We start from the raw sequence: 18,111 nt of genomic DNA on the forward strand, positions 1-18,111 counted from the left end.
AAAGTTTGTTTTAATAAATATTATTTACATCATGGAAAATATATTTAAAGTTTTAATTTTTGTTATAAGGAAAATAAGTGTAAACAAAGAAAAGTAGTGAAGACTATACTTTAAATGCTTCTGCTTTAGACCTCAAAATCCACATTAATTACCTTCCTATCCTGAAAACAATATCTGCCCAACTGCTTTTAGAAAATGTATGTTTACAACTTTGGAAAGATATCTTAGACATGTGCCTAAAGAACAAATAAAAACAAATACATTATCTGAAAAGGGCAATTTTATAAGCTGTAGATTAGTGATGTTGGTGTTAATCCAAGAATAATTTTAGAACAGTTTTTTCAACATACAGTTTAGAAAGTGGTGATCATGAAGTCTTGGCATAGGAATTTACTTATTTATTCTTCCCTGCCTTTGCTAATGATGTAAGGGGAAAATACAAAGTGTGTATGAGGGCTCCTTTGGCAAGAACAAGTTTTACATCCGCGTTTACCTTCTCAGGAAACTTTAAGAGAAGTATAAGTGTATATATTAGGGAAAGGTATTTATCCAGCATTACATAATGAGTAGAGCAAAAACTGGAACCCAGGCTTTTTGTTACTTTAAAGAAGTATTATTTCCATTGTATTGCTGAGATGTGCTTTCTATATCACCTGCTATGACCCAGCCTTTTCCTTTTCTGGATCTGGGCCAAATAACCAAAAAAAGTTGTGGGGAGCAACTCTAATAGATTATGACAGTTGGCCATTTTAACTGTGCAGAGAGTGTATTAGGGTAGTGTTGAGTTTAATCTACAACATGAATAACGTAGGTTCTTTAGGGGCTGGGGGATTTTCTGGTTACAAAGGATAGTAAATGCAAGAATTGGTCTCAGAATGGTTGTAAAGCAGCTTTCCCTAGAAAACTTAATAAAAAGGATGGATTTCACTCTGCCTGCAGTATTTGAAATATAATCCTACTTAACTAGGTGACTGGATAAAAATCCATGCCAGGCCTGAGGATTTATGAAAATATTAGCTGACACATTTAATTTAATTATTACAACCCTAATGTGTTCAGCATTGTGTCCCATTCATTAGGATTAAGTAGAAAGTAGTTTAGGGTGCCTGCTATGTACTATGAAGTTTCTAGATGCAGAGGACAAAAAAAAAATTTTAATTGGCTTAAAGTCTGCCCTCATGGAGCTTCATGTTATTGAGAGAAGGATAAACAATAATGTTAAATAAAATTTGTAGTATGTGAGAAGGTGATAAGTGCTAAGGGGGAAAATATATATAATAATGGAATAAGGGAGTGTGTTGGGGAGGTAATGTTATATAGGGTGGCCAAGAAATGTGACATCTGAGGAAAGACATGAATAAAGGGAGAAAGGATGCTATAAATCAGTAGGGGAACAGGCATTCCAAAGAGGGAACAGTAAAATGCAAAAACCTTGAGGCAGGAACAGGAAGGTCTATATGTCTGAAGCAGAATGAAAGAAGAAAACAGTAGTAAGACATGGTCACATAGAAAAGCCATATCTTGTAGGGCCTTGTAAACTATTGTAAAAACTTTGGATTTTACTCTGCGTGAAATAAAGTGCTCTTTTAATGAACAGAGTACTTAGGTGATGATTTAACATACTTCAACTAGTCCATTCTGTCTGCAGTGTTAAGAATAGAAGAGGCAGGGAGCAAAGGTGGGAGCAGGGAGACCAGCTAGTAGACAGTTGTTCTGTAGTAAGTGAGCGATGTTGTGTTGAATCAAGTTGTTGAAAAGTGGTCAGATTATAAACATATTTAAAGGCAATACCCAGAGCATTGCAGAGGAATGGATAATTGGGTGTTAGAGAAAGGCATTAAAGATGTCTCTAAGCTTTTCACCTGAGTAATTGGAAAAATAAATATGCCATGTGCTGAGACTGTAGAAAGCAGATTTGGAGAAGAAGGAGATTAAATGCTCCATATTGGACATATTAGATGTTAGTTTAAATTCAAGTGGAAATGTTTATATTGAATATATGGGTATGGAGTTCAGGGGAAAGCTCAGTTGGAGATAACGATTTGTGAGTTATTGGTATTTTTATGGTTTAAAGATAGGAGACTGGAGGTTATCACCAAGGAAGTAAGTGAAAATAGAGGAGAAGCCGAAGGTCTGAGCGCTGAGATAGTCACCTAGTTAAGGGATTAGGGACATAAAAAATAAAGATGTAGCAAGAAGACCTTGAAATCAAGTGAAGAAAGGTGTTCATGGAAGGGGAAGAAGTTTGATCAGCTGTGCAAGCTGCTACTGAGTTAAGATTCTGGGGCTCTATTTTACGGCATATATCTGAATGTACATATAATCATTCATCTATCTGATTGTAGTTTATGTCCCTCTAAGTTCCCACCTTTCCTGACAATCTGCTGTTATTTTACCTTTTGAATAATTGTACTTGTTTTTGATGTTGCAGGAGAATCCAAACCCTCATATGGCATTTCAGAAAGTTCCACGCCCAACAGAAGGATCCCACTTGCGAGTTCATATTCTTCCTTTCCCAAAGATTAATGAAACCCGGGTACAGGAATTAATACAGGAAAATCTTGCTAAGAACCAGAATGCACCTCCTGCTTCACGAGTGGAAAAGAAATGTGTTGTGCCAGCAGGTCCACCTGTTGGTATGTAATTTGTCTGTTTGTTTTAAAAGTAAACCTTTTATAAAGAATAAGACACAGCCCTAACCAGCGTGGCTCAGTTGGTTGGTGTCCTCCCACAAAGCGAAAGGTCGTAAGTTTGATTCCTGGTCAGGGCACACACCTGCGTTGCAGGTTCGGTCCCTGCTTGGGGCATGTACAAAAGGCAGCTGATAAGTATTCCTCTCTTATATTGATGTTTCTTTCCCTCGCTTTCTCCCTCCCTTTTCTGCTCTCTAAAAATAAATAAATAAAATATTTTTAAAAGATATAAGATACAAACAGTAAAGTATACAACTTGATACATTTTCACAATTTGAACAAACTCGTGTAACCAGAATCAGAGCATTATCAACACCCAGAAACACTGTTCCGTTCACTACCTCTCACAAAGGGTAACCATTAATCTACCTGTTATTGTAACCAAACAAAAAAACAGAGGTTCATCTGCCTGCTGCCACAAAAGCCAAACTTGGGAGGCAGTTGCTGGTGCGAAAGGAAAGGTTTTATTCAGTTGCTTCCCAGTCTGGGAGAACAGCAGATCCCTGTCTCAAAGCCCATCTCCTCAGCAAAACCAAGACAAAGCCAGTGTCCAGAGCTCCTGCTTTATTTTAAAGTGTGGTCCTTGAGAGCCTGCAAGCAGCTGCTAAGCACTCATAGTCCCCATCCAGGTAATTTAGTTTGTTCCCAACTGCTGTTCATTTCAGGCTCCCCACCCTGGAGCCTGCCGTCTGGAGGCCACATAGCCAGGGGCCATACAGCCGCAAGGGCTGCAAGAGTGCCTGAATGTACTGGCCAGAACATCATGGCAGGGGGAGGGGGGCCGTGCAAGAAAGCAAAGAGGTTCTGTCCTGGAGGTCATGGGCCACATAGTTGCTAAGGTCACATGGCTCATGAAAAACAGGTGAGTCCTGCCATGAGTCCAGGTAACAAGGAAGCCAGCCACGAGCTAGAACATGTTTCTTTGTTCCCCTGGTATTGTGTTAGCCTGGGTGTGGGAACAGACCAGGAGCTTTCTCAAGATGCCCAACAACTTCCCAAACTTTCACATGCTTCGGCTGGGTCCATCTCCCAACCAATCCCTTCTTTCCCTAGGCTAGATTGACAGGCCTCTGGTCCAGCACCACTCCCTCACCATTTGACTTATATGGTGTATGTGTCTTCCTTTCCCTTATCCTACCCCCAATCTGGTACCGGAAATGGGGAAAGGCTTTTTTCTCTATCCAATGATCTTGCTAGCTTTTCATGCTCGGGCCCTATCCATTGATGTTTCTAGTTTTCCATGCGCTCAGTGTAAGAACCTCCCCCTGCTGCCATCTTGGCCAGTGGGAGACTCCCTGGCACTCCAGACTGTCTATGAGTAACACTATACCACTATAAAAACTCTTCTTTATTATAAAACAACTATATTGAGATATAATTCATATTCCCCAAAACTCACCCATTTAAAGTGTACAGTTGAGTGGTTTTTAGCGTATTCATAGGATTTTGCAACCATTTTCACTATCTAATTTTAGGGAGTTTTTATTATCTCAAAAAACCCATGCCTATTAGCAGTCACTCCCAGTTTTCCCCTAAAATCACTTCTTCCCTAGCTTTTGGCAATAATCTGCTTCATATCTTTATCAATTTGCCTATTCTGGACATTTTATATAAATGGAAACATATAATACGTTACCTTTTGTGACTGGCTTATTTCATTGAGCATAATATTTTCAGTTTATCCACTTAATATGTGTCAGTACTTCACTGCTTTTTATGGCTGAATAATATCCCATTGTATGGACTTATGGATGGGGTTACTTCCCAATAAATCCATCATTGGTTGGAATTATTGTAAGTTAAAAATGCATTTAATACACCTAACCTATCCACCATCATAGCTTAGCCTAGCCTGCCTTAAACGCGTGCAGAACACAACATCCAACAACCACTGGCAACACAGTGTACTGTAGAGTGTTGGTTGTTTACCCTGCTGACCACCGCGGCTCACTGCAGCTACCCAGCATCAGGAGAGGTATCCTGCCACACATAGCTAGCTTGGGAAAAGATAAAAATTCAAAATTTGAAGCACAGTTTCTACTGAATGCTCACTGCTTTTGCACCATCATAAAGTTGAAAAATCTTAACTTGAACCATTGTCCTAAGTTGAGGACCGGCTGTATATCACATTTTGCTATTCATTCGTCAGCTGATGGATGTTTGGGTTTTTGCTACTTTTGCTACTTTTGATAATGTTGCTTTGAGCATTCATGTATAAGTTTTTGTGTGGACATATGGTTTCAGTTCCTGCAGGTATATACCTTTGTATGTAATTGCTGGGTCATATGGTAAGTCTATGTTTAACCTTTTGAGGAACTACCATATTACTTTACAAAGGAGCGGTACCATCTTATATTCCCACCAGCAATGTATGGACATTCCAGTTCCTCCATATTCACTAATGAGGCAGAGCATCTTTTCCTTTTGTTTATTGACCATTTTTATATCTTCTCTGAAGAAATGTCTATTCAGATCCTTGGTCCATTTCTAAATTGGACTATTTGTCTTTTTATTACTGAGTTAAGGAGTTCTCTATATATCCTATATACAAGTCCTTTATCAGATACATGATTTGCAAATATTTTTTTCCATTCTGTGAGTTGTCTTTCTTTACTAATTTAGCTCTTCTTTTTCTTGAAGGAGTTATGTTAAATCTTTCATAATAATAGTAAAATTGCCTGTTTCTCATTTTAGTTCTATTTTTTCTTTACACATTTTTAAGTTGATTCGTTGGATGCAAATATTTTTACAAATGTTATAGCATCCTAGTGATTGATCCCTTTGTCATATTGAAATATCCCTTTGTCTATAGTAATGCTTCTTGCCTTAAAGTGTTCTTTGATGTTTATATAGCTATGCCAGCTTTCCTTTGGTTAGTGTTTGTATGGTTTATCGTTTTTATCATTTTATTTTCAAATATTTTGGGTTCCTGTATTTAAGGTATGCCTCTTGTATGGTGGTGGGTTTCTTTAGCAAGTCTGACTATCTTAGTATATTACTTGTATTTAGCATCTATATATAATTTATGATATGGTAATAGCTTTAATGTAATTTACTGGGTTGTTTATTTCTATTTCACCCTCCTGTTTTATGGTTTCTCTTGATTTCTTGCCTTTTTTATTAATAAACTTTTTCTTATTCCATAATTTATCTCGTTATTTATATATTTCTTTAATGTTCTTTTAAAGGTTTACTTAGGAAACACAGCACATGTCCATTTTTGTCAGTTCAGCTTTCACCAGAACCTTTGCTGGTCAACCTAGCCATAAGCCAGAACCAATCCTAAATGCTCAGCCTCTTGTTTGCACCCAATACTGGCAAATCTCCTAGGGGTAAAAAATGGATATGTGTCTCCAGTCTTTTCCATTCTCTGTATTTTAGGTCCTCTAATCTTTGTGCTTCTGTAGCTCTCCAATATATTTAAATAGATAGTTTTTGCATTTTATCTGACATTTATAATTGTTTGCTACAAACTGTTCCATTCTACCTGGAAGTGAGTGTAATTTTATTATTAATGGATAACTATATTAATTATATTTTTTATGTAATAATGCTCATGATTTATATATTATTAACATGCTACTTTGTAGTGTTAATTTGTCATTATTTTCCTAAGAATTGATGGCTTGTACATATGTTAATTGTACTTTCACATAGAGAAGAGGACAGAGGAAGTTGACGTATTAGGGTAAATAGTTATTTTTTGAAGGATTTTGTTCATGTACTTTTGATATTCATAAGTTTGCTGAATGCTTTATTTAAATAAACAGAGTAGAAGTTTGTTTAAAATTTAATATACTTGAATTGTAGCCTTAATTGTCTCAATGTTATCTTTGTATAATCTCTTTACTTTCTTCATTTTCAGTTCACGTCAAATTCTTTATTTGGATGCATATGGAATGTCTCACTGTAACCAGTGAGACAGGTACACATGACTCAGTACTTGGCCCTACATGTACTTCCCAGAAAACCAAAATGAATGAATGCATGCATGCATGCATGCAGGGGTCTCTGCCCAACTTTCTGGTTTGTTTGGGTTGGTCAGAATCAGGATTTCCCTTGTCTTTAATTAAAAGCTATGACCATTTCATTTTGCATGATACTCATTGAATGAGTTAGAATTGGCTCTGACACCTTAAGAGACATTCACATTTTGAGAGGTTAACTAGTTTCCAGCTATTCCTCAGAGGAGCCAGAGTAATGGTGATTGTCTGAAACTATCATTTAATAGCCAAAGCCTTAGAAAGGAAGACCTGGGAAGTCAAGTACCCATAAGCCAGAGTTGTTATCAAATGTTAGAAATCTATATTAGAATGCTACCACTGGGGATTTGGCCAATCCGTGAAGTATTAGTAACTCTAACAGAACTCTGTTCTGGGGGTGAATTAAATCATAGTCTCTACAGGAAAATAACAATTCCCAGATAGTAAACAGATTTATTATAAAAAAATAGGGATTTCATTAATGGCTTGTTTAAAGAAAATTTAAAATACTGTTAAGGTTATCTTAGAATTAAAAGTTTATAAACATAGTTTAAAGATGTTACTCTCTCAGTAAAGTATGTGGTATTTTTTGGAGACTCTTTAAGAAGTTTTCTACTCTAAATATAGATCGATTTCTATTTCAGTCTCTACTACTAACTTACATGTATGGGAAGCACCATAGCCTACAATTAAGAATGAGCATTTCAGACAAAAAAGTCATATGAAATAATCTATTTAACCATCATGGTCATGCAGAATTTAATGTAACGTGACTAAAAATGATTTGAAGAAAACTGGTAAATCCAAGTAAGATCTGTAGTCTAGTTAATTATATTATGGCAATTGATTTCCTGATTTTGATAAAGCACTTTAGTTATGTAAGATGTCACCACTGGGGAAAGCTGGGTAATGAGAAGAGCATGGATCTTCTCTGTACTATTTTGCAACTTTTTCTGAGCATATAATTACTTCAAAACTTTAAAACTTGTGTAAAAAAATGATTCAAAGGCTATGAGATTTGATATTGATGAAATAAAAGGGATGCTAATGAGTAACATGATAGTCTTTCTTGTTAGGTATGTGGAGAGCTGATGGGACTCTACCTTTAGATTCCAAAAGCAGTCATGAACTATAAGGAATTTTTCTTTTGAGCTTAGGAATTATTGATGCTGCCTCATATGCTTACTTTTTGTTTAACAAATACTACTTCCCTTTATATTTTCTGGCATTCTTTTAATGAGTTAAATTTATCTTAAGTAACTTGAGCCTGTGTAATAAATCAGAAGTATCCAACATTCTGATGAAGGTGACAGGTACCACGTTCACAGGACTAAAAACCAGTTCTCCCAAGTTTTTATAGCAATTATTTGTCCATGATCATTTCTCTTTTGGTACAGTGCTCTTCAAGTCCCCTCTACTCAAATTTGTAGAATCTAGTTTTGGGGAGTATGTGGTCTTTTATTTTTGTAATATCTTTGAAATATCAACTTCTTTTTTCATTAGTAGTGCTCCTATATATAAACATTAACTACTTGTGTCGTGATCCTGTACCTAAGCACTTATCAGTTTGTTCATAATTAAAATTAAAATAGATGTTTACATTTGATTAATATAATTTTACTGTGAAATATGAATTAATTTGCATGAGTTAAATGTATCTTGGAATCTATCCTGTGAAATTATCTTCCATAAGCCATTTACTAACCCAACACTTTGAAACCTAAAAATATAAACAAAGTAAGGAAATGGAATACCTTCAATGCCCTGTAACAAGGGAAACATAAATTCTAAATGTCAATCATGTGAACAGTTACAGACATATAAACTCAAAACAGTACTATTCCCCTTGCTGTGGTAATTGCCAGAGGAGTTTAATTTACTTGTGTTTTCTTTATATTCCTTTACCAGTTTCGATAATGGATAAGGTGACAACAGTTTTCAACAGTGCACAGAGACTGGAAGTTGTTAGAAACTGCATCTCGTTCATATTTGAAAATAAAACATTGGAGACAGAAAAGGTAATAAAATGCCATCTTTCCCAACCAAGAGTTCATCATTTCTCTTTCAGATTTACATGTATAGCTTACCAACTGACCTCTCCTCTAATTTCATCCTTTTTCTTTATTAAATGTTTTGATAATTTTAAATGAATAGTATCTAAGATTTAAAATCTTAACCAAGCCTAATTACATGGCTACCAGATAAATATTGGTAGTCATTTTTTTTCCCTCAATAATTTAACATTATGAATTAAATCCTATTTTGGAATATTACTTAAGAACTTAACTTTTTTTTTTTTTAATTTCAATTACAGTTGACACAATATTGTATTAGTTTCAAGTGTATAGCATAGTGATTAGACATTTATATAACTTACAAAGTGATCAGCCTGATAAGTGTATTACCCATCCAACATCATACATAATTATAGTTTTAAATATAATTATAGTTATTGCAAAGAATCTAGTTGGAATAAGTACTGAACTATAGAAATTGTCGTATTCAACTTAAATGTGCCTTGTTAAGCAGATTTTCTTGCCTTCTTTAAGAAAGCTTGCCAAACATAAAGTAACCTTTTCTTATTGATTCATCATAGTTCTGAACATTTATTATAAGGGGCCAGTAAAGCATATAAAGTTTTTACCCTTACACTAAGTGACCCCACGCTGTTGAGGTGGTTTGGTTTCCATTTTTCCTATGGTTGAAGTGTTGCAGGCTTTCTTTTGTTCTTGCTCTCGGCTCTCACATCCTGTTTCTTGTACCTGCCTGTAGACATGCTGTGCCCTACTCAGGCTTCATCCCTTCCTCCTTCTTTGCTCCTTTGTTCTGTTTTGTAGGTTTTCAAAGTTAGACCCATTATTATTTTATGTAAAGTATGTTAACCAGGCTTTACTTGGTAAACTGAAAGAGGCATTCTTACAGATAATGAGGTGAAAGATTTTTAATTAATAAACCTAAAGATTTCTATTTGTTGCTTTGAGTCCTTTTTCTTTCTTTTTAAAATTATAATAATTAAGATGAGAAAAAGAGATTATAGAATTTTCCAGTCATAAATTAAAACCAAGTAGTGATTAAATAGCTGACTAATGGAAAGGTAGAAAATTACCTCTATTTCTTGTCATTTTAGTTTTTCTTCTGTTCTTGCCATGGAGATGTGGCCAGTTATTGAAAGAAGGTGTCTTAAGTGTCTGTGGCTTTGACTTGTGATCGAAGCAGCAGTCATTTGGTAACCAGAGTTTTGATGTGGTTAACGTCTTTTTTTTTTTTTTAATTATTTATTACATAAGCTAATTTTACTTATTTTTCATGCTTGCTTATAAATAAAAATAACTAAAAATCTGTCTATTTTATAATTGTCCTCAATAGCAAAACTACTCTTTTCCAAGAGTTTGATTTTAGTAGTAACTGTTAAATAGTTTACAGGATGCACTTGATTTTCAATGAGACTACAAGTTAATTTTTTCCAGTGGTTCCTTTTGTTCACATCTGCCTCTCTCATCCTCAGACCCTTCCTGCTGCATTGCGAGCCCTTAAAGGAAAGGCAGCAAGACAGTGTCTCATGCATGAGCTGGGTTTGCATGTCCAGCAAAACCGGGCAATATTAGATCATCAACAGTTTGATTACATAATAAGGATGATGAACTGTACTCTACAGGTAATTTTTAATTTTTTTCAAATTATTCTTATTTGTGAATATTTTTTATTTTTCCGGGAACTTCAGTAATTGCTGACATATAAAGGTCTTGAGCCTTCCATAGCTTATAGGATGAAGAGTCAATATCCATACCACCTCTGTCAGAAGCACTCATTTATTACTGGGCATAAATATTAGAGTTTTTCATTCTATGTTTTCTCTTTAAAAATACTAGGTCATTTTACTAGTTTTATAAGCAAGATTTCTGAAACCAAAAATCCATCTTGAAAATATAATATTTGATCATGTTGTACTTGATGTGTATATTTATGTCAGCCCTTTTTAGTCAGTTTTTAGTTACATTAAAGCAGAGGGCAATGAATAATAGATAATACAAATGATAAGTGAATTACTCAAGTATTTACTAAGCACTTTGTGTGTATGAAACACAAGAATATACTTCTAGTTGGCTTCAAAATATGTGTATGATCTTACAGAGATAAGCTTTCCACAAAATCATGAAGACGTAATTATTAGAAGCAAATAATCTGATTTCCCTCCTGACTCCCTTGTTAGATATTCTGTGACATTGGAGTCATAGTCTTTTCAAGTTATACAAAAATCCTCTCTTAAATTTTTCGCACAAACAGAAAAATGTAATTAAATATTAAGATTTTAAAGACTCTCTTGGGACTCTAAAAAACCTACCCAAAATGCATGTTAAATTCTGATAGATTGGAAAGTGAAAATTACAGGGTATAATTGATTTTTAAAAGTATATGTGAATGAAAGAAGGCCTAAATAAATGGAAAGATATATCGTGTTCATGAATTGGTAGACTCAATATTATAAAATTATAGCAGTCAGTTTTTCTTAAAAATAAGAGGCACTGCAATTCTCATCAGAATCCCAACTGAAGAGCAAAACCCTAAGAATTACTAATACACTCCTAAAAGAATGACAAAGTATGGGAAAATGTCAAACTCTTAGAAACAGTTGAAAACTTTTAGCTATAAGATGAGTAAAGCCTGAGGATATAGTATAAAATATAATGACTATAGTTGATAACATTGAATTATGTAATTGAAATTTGCTAAGAGAGTAGAACTTAACTGTTCATGCTCCCCCCAATAACAATAAATATGTGAATTGATAGATGTGTTAATTAACTCAGTTGTGGGAATCCTTTCATGATGTTACATATATCAAATCACCACTGTCAACACTTATAGCTTACCATTTTACTTGTCGATTATCCTGCAATAAAACTCTTTTTAAATGTTTAATTAGTTTAAGATTGTATTAATTAACAGTGTTTTACTGGGCAATCATAAACAAATAGACCAGTAGAACAGAATATAAACTTCATAAACAGATATACATGTATATGGGAACATGATTAATAACAAACTTGACATTTCAGTTCAGTGGCAAAAAGATGAAAAATTCAGTAACTAGTGTCACAACAATTGAGTGACCATGTATACATAATGTACTATATACACAAAAAGTGTACAGATATATTACACTATACACTAAAATCAGTTTCATGAGGATTAAAGACTTAAATATGAAAAGTCAACCTATACAGTTTTTCAAACAGAATGAAGGAGATATCTTTATGAATTTGGGTGGGGAAATATTTGTTAAACTAGTCACAAATAGTGCCGAAATTAAAAGAAAAGATTAATAAATTTGACTACATTAAAATTAAGAACTTCTCTTCTGTTTACCATAGAGAGAGTGAAAATGCAAATTTCAGAGTGAAAATGCAAATTTCAGAGTGAAATGTTTGCAAAGCATATGACTTCCAGTGGGTTAGGATCATGTTATAAAAACCTCTTACAAATCAGTAAGACAAAGAATTCAAATGTTAAATGAGCAAGAGACCTAAAAATGTATTTCAGAGAAAAGGAAACCCACTTGGATGATAAGTATATGAAAAAATGATCTCAAAAAAAAAAGAAAAGGTGATCTGGAATAATTGGAGAAATGTAAATCAAAACCACAGTGTGATAGCCTTTTATAAACTATTTTGTAATAATTTATAAATTGGATAATATCAAGTACTGATGAAGTTATGGAACAAATGAAACATGTAAACTCTTCTGGTTAGAGTGTTGTGAAATGCTATAATCACTTTAGAAAATGTAATAAGATATAAGATAATTTGTCATTTTCCTATAGAATTGAATATGAATATATTCTGTGATACAGCAAAATCACTCTTAGAGAAGCTCTTCCCCACATACACTAAAAGACATGCACACACATGTTTATTGTTTGCAATTGCAGAATACTGGATACAGCTCATATGCCAGCCAGCAGTAGAATAAATAAATTATGCCATCTGGTTAATTAGAATATTATTTAATCATGAAAATGAATGAATTATAGACAAGAAACAATGTGTGGATGAATCTTAAGATAATTTTGTGCAAAACTTAAAAGGCAATTCTGTTACAATATAGTTCCATTCGTATAAAATTGAAAACATGCAACATTATTTGGGGATATTTAATTTAGGGATACAACATATGTGGTAAAGCTATAAAGAAAAGCACAGCCATGCATATGTATATTAAAATTGTAGTGTACAGTTACCACATCGTACACTATAATTTTACTTGTCCGTTTTACCGCAATAAAGCTGAAGAAAAAAGAAAATCAGAGAATAATAAACAAATTATTCAAGAAAATTGCTTCTGGGGGACAGAGGAATGGCAGTAAATGTATAGAGATCTTCAAAGGTAATAGTTATAATCTATTATCTATTTCTCACTAGGTATATGGGTGTTCAGTGTATCATTCTTTATAACCTTATAACTGATACACATTAATGGCTTAGGGTACTGCTATTAGAGTATTTTGCAAGTCATATTGATTTTTTCAAACACATTTCAAAGGATAGCTTTCTCAGAAATTCTAACTTAAAACGTAGCATCAAAAATGTAATCTTATAACAAACACTGTAGTTTAACAAGTTAACAAGATAAGAGCTGATTCACCTTTACTGGAAACAAAGCCTTAATTTAGAGTATAAGAGACTAACTATAATAGTTTGTAACAGCAAAAATTGAAACAGCCCGTTTCCCTTTGGATATTGATTAATTTAATTGTGGTACAGTTCTTCTTTGGAATACTATTTAGCTACTAAATAGAAAGAGGTGCATCTATAATATATACCTATATTGAAAAACTTCTGTTATACATTGCTAGATGAGCAAAAAAGAATTTACATGAAGTACATATAATATGATTTTATTTTTGACCTAAAATTACATGTATATATATGTATATATCATACTAAAAATCTGGAATGATATTTACACTAAATTCTTAACACTCTAAGTGGTTGTCTCTGGCATATGGATTAGAAGAGTTTTGACTTCCAATTTAAACCTTTCTCAGCTTGATACACATACACACGTGCATACATACAGAAGCATAATTAAATTATACAAGACATAAGCATCTATTTTATAATTTGTAACAGATCTTCATTTTTGTAGGAAGGAAATTATCAAACACCTTTATGAGAAAAATACAATACAATAAATGTGCTTTAAAAAAAAGCCACATGTCTTTTGTTACTTTGTTACTATTACTTTGGTACTGTCATTATCGAGAACAAAGGAATGTAATTAACAGATCAAAGTCTCTAGAAGCCCTAAAGTTAGGTAATTTCCTGATTCCCTATACTAATTGGTGATAAAACTACAAAAACTGTGCTAGGGAGCTTTCTTCCATAATACTTTCTGTGCTATTTATTAACTGAAGAACTGTTTTAAGGCTTTCTCTAAACTTAGTTTTAGGATATACTAGTTAGCAGGTCACTTAGAGAATGGCAAGAAGTACTCTTGAGCTACAAATATTTTTCTTTTTCCTTTCAAAACTTATATTTCTGGAAAAAAGAAGGTATGGATGTTTTTTGCTGCTTTTGAATACACCCTGACTGATGGGAACTTAATTTACATTTCAGTATTTCATAAATACATAAAACTAGATCCCTTCTTCATCCCAGCACATGCTGTTATTAACATTATATAGAGGCTCTTCTGAGTTATAAATGGGCTCATGTGACATTGTCTCATTTTAACAGGTTATTTATTACCAATTTGGGATTTATTAGTACTATTTATATTCCTGTTACAACAACGTTACATGTGGGGATTAACATGACATTCTGAACATTTTTTGCAAAAGCATGGAGTTTCAAGGCAGAGAGGCCAAACATCTGTGTTGTTATTTTTAAAAAAGAGACTTTAAATAAACTAATTTTAGGTAGTGACTCAAAAACTTTAGTAATTTTTTTTCTTTTAGTGAGCTTGAAGTTATTTTGTCTTTCTTGTCCTCACGGGGAAATGAAATGGAACATGAATACTGCCAAGGGGCTATTTTGTTTATCAAGTTCTTTCAATGCCAAGAGAATTTTTTTAAGAACTGGTTTATAGAGATTATAGATTATTACTACATATCATCTCATTTCAAATAACTGATTATATTTTAGTATTTTTTAATAACAAATTACTATAAATCTCTCCCAAAATACCATGGCTTTAACTATTTCCACTTTAGCAGATACATGATTAAAACTTTTTATGTGTAAATACTTAGCTATGATCTTTTAATAATAAATTATAATTTGAAAACTCAGTGAAGTCCTTCATTTCTAGCACCATAATAAACTGCATGGTATAAGGGACCCCCTTACCAACAAAGAAATAGATCTTAGAAAATTGCCAGGAAAAGAAAAAAAAACATTGATTTTCCCAAGAAGAAAAGGAAAGCTCTGATAGGTGGCTGTTCTACTCACAAAAAAAAAGGATTAATAGAGAAAACCAAGATTTGGGAGTGCAATTAGCTTCGTTTCCGTAAAGAGAACTGGTTGAACCTGGAAGTTTTGTATCAGGCTAGAACACTGGAAGAGGAATAAAACAATCTGGATTCAGTAGCATACCCCTCACTCTTGCCTCCAGAAGAAACAATTATAAATCCTTTGTAGAACAAGACAGCCCCAACTTAGGCAGTAAAGAGTCTCATAGATTAAACTCACTATTTCAAAATGACCAAATACCATGGAAATGAACTAGTATGAACTAGTGCCAACAGAAACAATCAACAACAGATTTAGACCCCCGGAAGACTTTATACACTAAAATTATCCAGTTTGAATATGTAATAATTAAAATATTTTTTAAAAAGATTGAGTATAAAATGAATAACAAGAGACTAACAAAAATTACCAGGTAAATTTAAATTATATAATTATTAAAAGTAAAATCTCAAAGGATGTAGAAGACTCAATATTAAGAATCTACAAACTGATCTGTGGGTTGAATGCAATACTAATCAAAACAGCAACAGACTTTTTTTAGAAATTGACAGTCTTGAGTCTAAAATTTACATGGAAATGCAGAGGACTTAGAATGGCCAAAGCAATCTTGAAAAAGAACAAAATAGTTGGACTTAAACTACCTAATTTCAAGAGTTACTCTCAACCTACAATAATCAAGACACTATGGTACTGACATAAATGTCAACAGATAGATCAGTCAGAAAGAACACTCAGAAATAGACCACATTTATGGGATTTTGACAAAAGTCACCGAAGCAGTTCACTAAGGAGAGAAGTTATTCCACAAATTGTGCTGGAAATAACTGACTATTCATATAGAAAAAGTGAATCTGAACCTCTACCTCACATTAAATACAAGAATTCTTTTGAGGTAGAGCATAGACCTAAACATAAAATATAAAACCATGAAACTTTTAGGAGATGAAATAGTTTCATGACTTGGGAATGGGCAATAGTTTCTTAGGTCATGGAAAGTGATAAAAAAGAAGAAAAAAAGATCATTATACGTCATCAAAATTTAAACCTATGCTCATCAAAAGACACCATTAAGAAAATGAATACATAAGACTGGGAAAAAAATATTCCCAAAATATGCATGTGGCAAAGAACTGGTGTCATGTTTATATAGAGAATTTCTATAACTTAAGAAGCCAACCAAACCAATTTTTTTTAATGGCCAGTTTGAACACACCCTTCACAAAATTAGTTATGTGATGGTCAGTAAACACATGAAGTATTCAATAACATTAAGTCAGCAGAGAAATGCAAATTAAAACCACAATGAGATACTACAGTTGACCCTTGAACAACACAGGAGTTCGGGAACCAACCCATTCCCCACCCTTGGCACCCCCTCTACCCAGCAGAAAATCTGAGTATAGCTTTTGACTCCCCAAAAACTTAACTACCCCCAGTTGTTCCTCGGTATCTAAGGGGATTGATTTCAGGACCCCCATAGATACCCAAATCCGTGGATGCTCGAATCCCCAAGTAAAATGGGAGCTAGGTCAGTACATACAGACGTCCCTCTGCATCTGTGAACTCCCAGCCACAGATTGGAAGATTGAAAACAGTACAGATATTTACTTATGGAAAAAGATCAGCATATATGTGGACCCACACAGTTCAAATCTCTGTTGTTCAAGGATCAACTATACTGTATAAACCACCAGTATGGCTAAAATTAGAAAGACTGACAAATTTGGGCAGCGTTGTACAGTAACTGGAATTCTCACACTTTATTGTAGAGAACGTTAACTGGCACAGTCATATCCTTGCTTCCCCCCCTTCCAAACCAGGCTAGTTTTAGGAAAGTTAGAGAAACCGTTTCCCTACTTTCCAAACACAGTTCAGCTTTACCAGTAGCTGCCAATCACTCAATTCTGATTGGGGAGGTCCTTTCTGTGCTGTGGTGCCCTCCAGCTCTCAATGCAGAACCGCCTGGATTCTCAGCCTCCTTGCAAACTGCCTTCTTCCTGCAAACCGAATGGATCTCCTCTCCTTCTCAAAACTGCATGGCGAGAGCCTCTTAAAGCAGCCTGGAGACCCCTTCTCCAAGCCACATGGAGGGAGCACACAAGAGAGCGAGAGAGCCCGAGAGCAAGCGTGCGAGTCAGAGAGAGCACGCGAGCGAGAGCGAGAGAGAGAGCGCGAGAGCGAGAGAGAGAGCGCGAGAGCGAGAGAGAGAGAGAGCGAGAGAGAGAGCGCGAGAGCGAGAGCGAGAGAGAGAGCGCGAGAGCGAGAGCGAGAGAGAGAGAGCGCGAGAGCGAGAGCGAGAGAGAGAGAGCGCGAGAGCGAGAGCGAGAGCGAGAGAGAGAGCGCGAGAGCGAGCCAGAGAGAGCTAAAATGTCCGCAGCTGCTTATATATCCCTGACTGCGTCCTCTGACGCAGTGGGCGTTGCAAACAGTTCTGACCATTCACAGAACCCTGCGTAGGCTCTGTGTGCTTTCTATACCGTCCCCTGGTTCAAGACTCCTCCCATCTACCTGAGGCTTTGGATGCATTAAAGCCATTTGCATAAGAAAGACATTGGCCACCAGCCTCAGGCATGTGGAGGCATTCTGAAAGCTGCTTCCTTCTCCCCATCCCCTAGCAGCAAACTCTGGGGATTTTTGGACTCCCCTGTTTCTGTAACAAGCACAGCACCTGGCACATGGAAAGTATTCAGATATTGTTTGAATACCTGAATGATTACATAATTTTTGGAAGCAGTAATTAAGTTATTTGTCAAGGAACTAATTTGGTTGTCAACAGCTTTGAGTTTCAGATTTAGGAGAGAATTCATTAAGAAGTTAGCTATCCTAACAGCTACCATCACTCAATCAAGATCATTGATGAGAACTCATTAATAAATCTAGTGGAAACATTTTTAGTTTTTATCTTATTTGACACATGGTAGCATCTGATGACGACCACTGCCACACATCTTTGCCAAACCCACT

The 18,111-nt window shown here is 34.8% G+C and overlaps 1 protein-coding gene across 2 annotated transcripts in view; it reads left to right on the forward strand.

Annotated features, from left to right (window-relative positions):
- Positions 1-18,111, forward strand: part of SBF2 (SET binding factor 2) — a 412,105-nt gene that overhangs the window by 249,289 nt on the left and 144,705 nt on the right. For both annotated transcript variants that reach the window (XM_090264085.1, XM_090264092.1), the window contains exons 14-16: positions 2,432-2,636; positions 8,585-8,694; positions 10,182-10,331. In XM_090264085.1, coding sequence (XP_090120211.1) covers positions 2,432-2,636; positions 8,585-8,694; positions 10,182-10,331 — 465 coding nt within the window. The remainder of the gene's footprint in view (positions 1-2,431; positions 2,637-8,584; positions 8,695-10,181; positions 10,332-18,111) is intronic.

This window comes from Furipterus horrens, unplaced genomic scaffold, assembly GCF_987537825.1.
Source record: "Furipterus horrens unplaced genomic scaffold, mFurHor1.1.pri manual_scaffold_2, whole genome shotgun sequence".
Lineage (NCBI taxonomy): Eukaryota > Metazoa > Chordata > Mammalia > Chiroptera > Furipteridae > Furipterus > Furipterus horrens.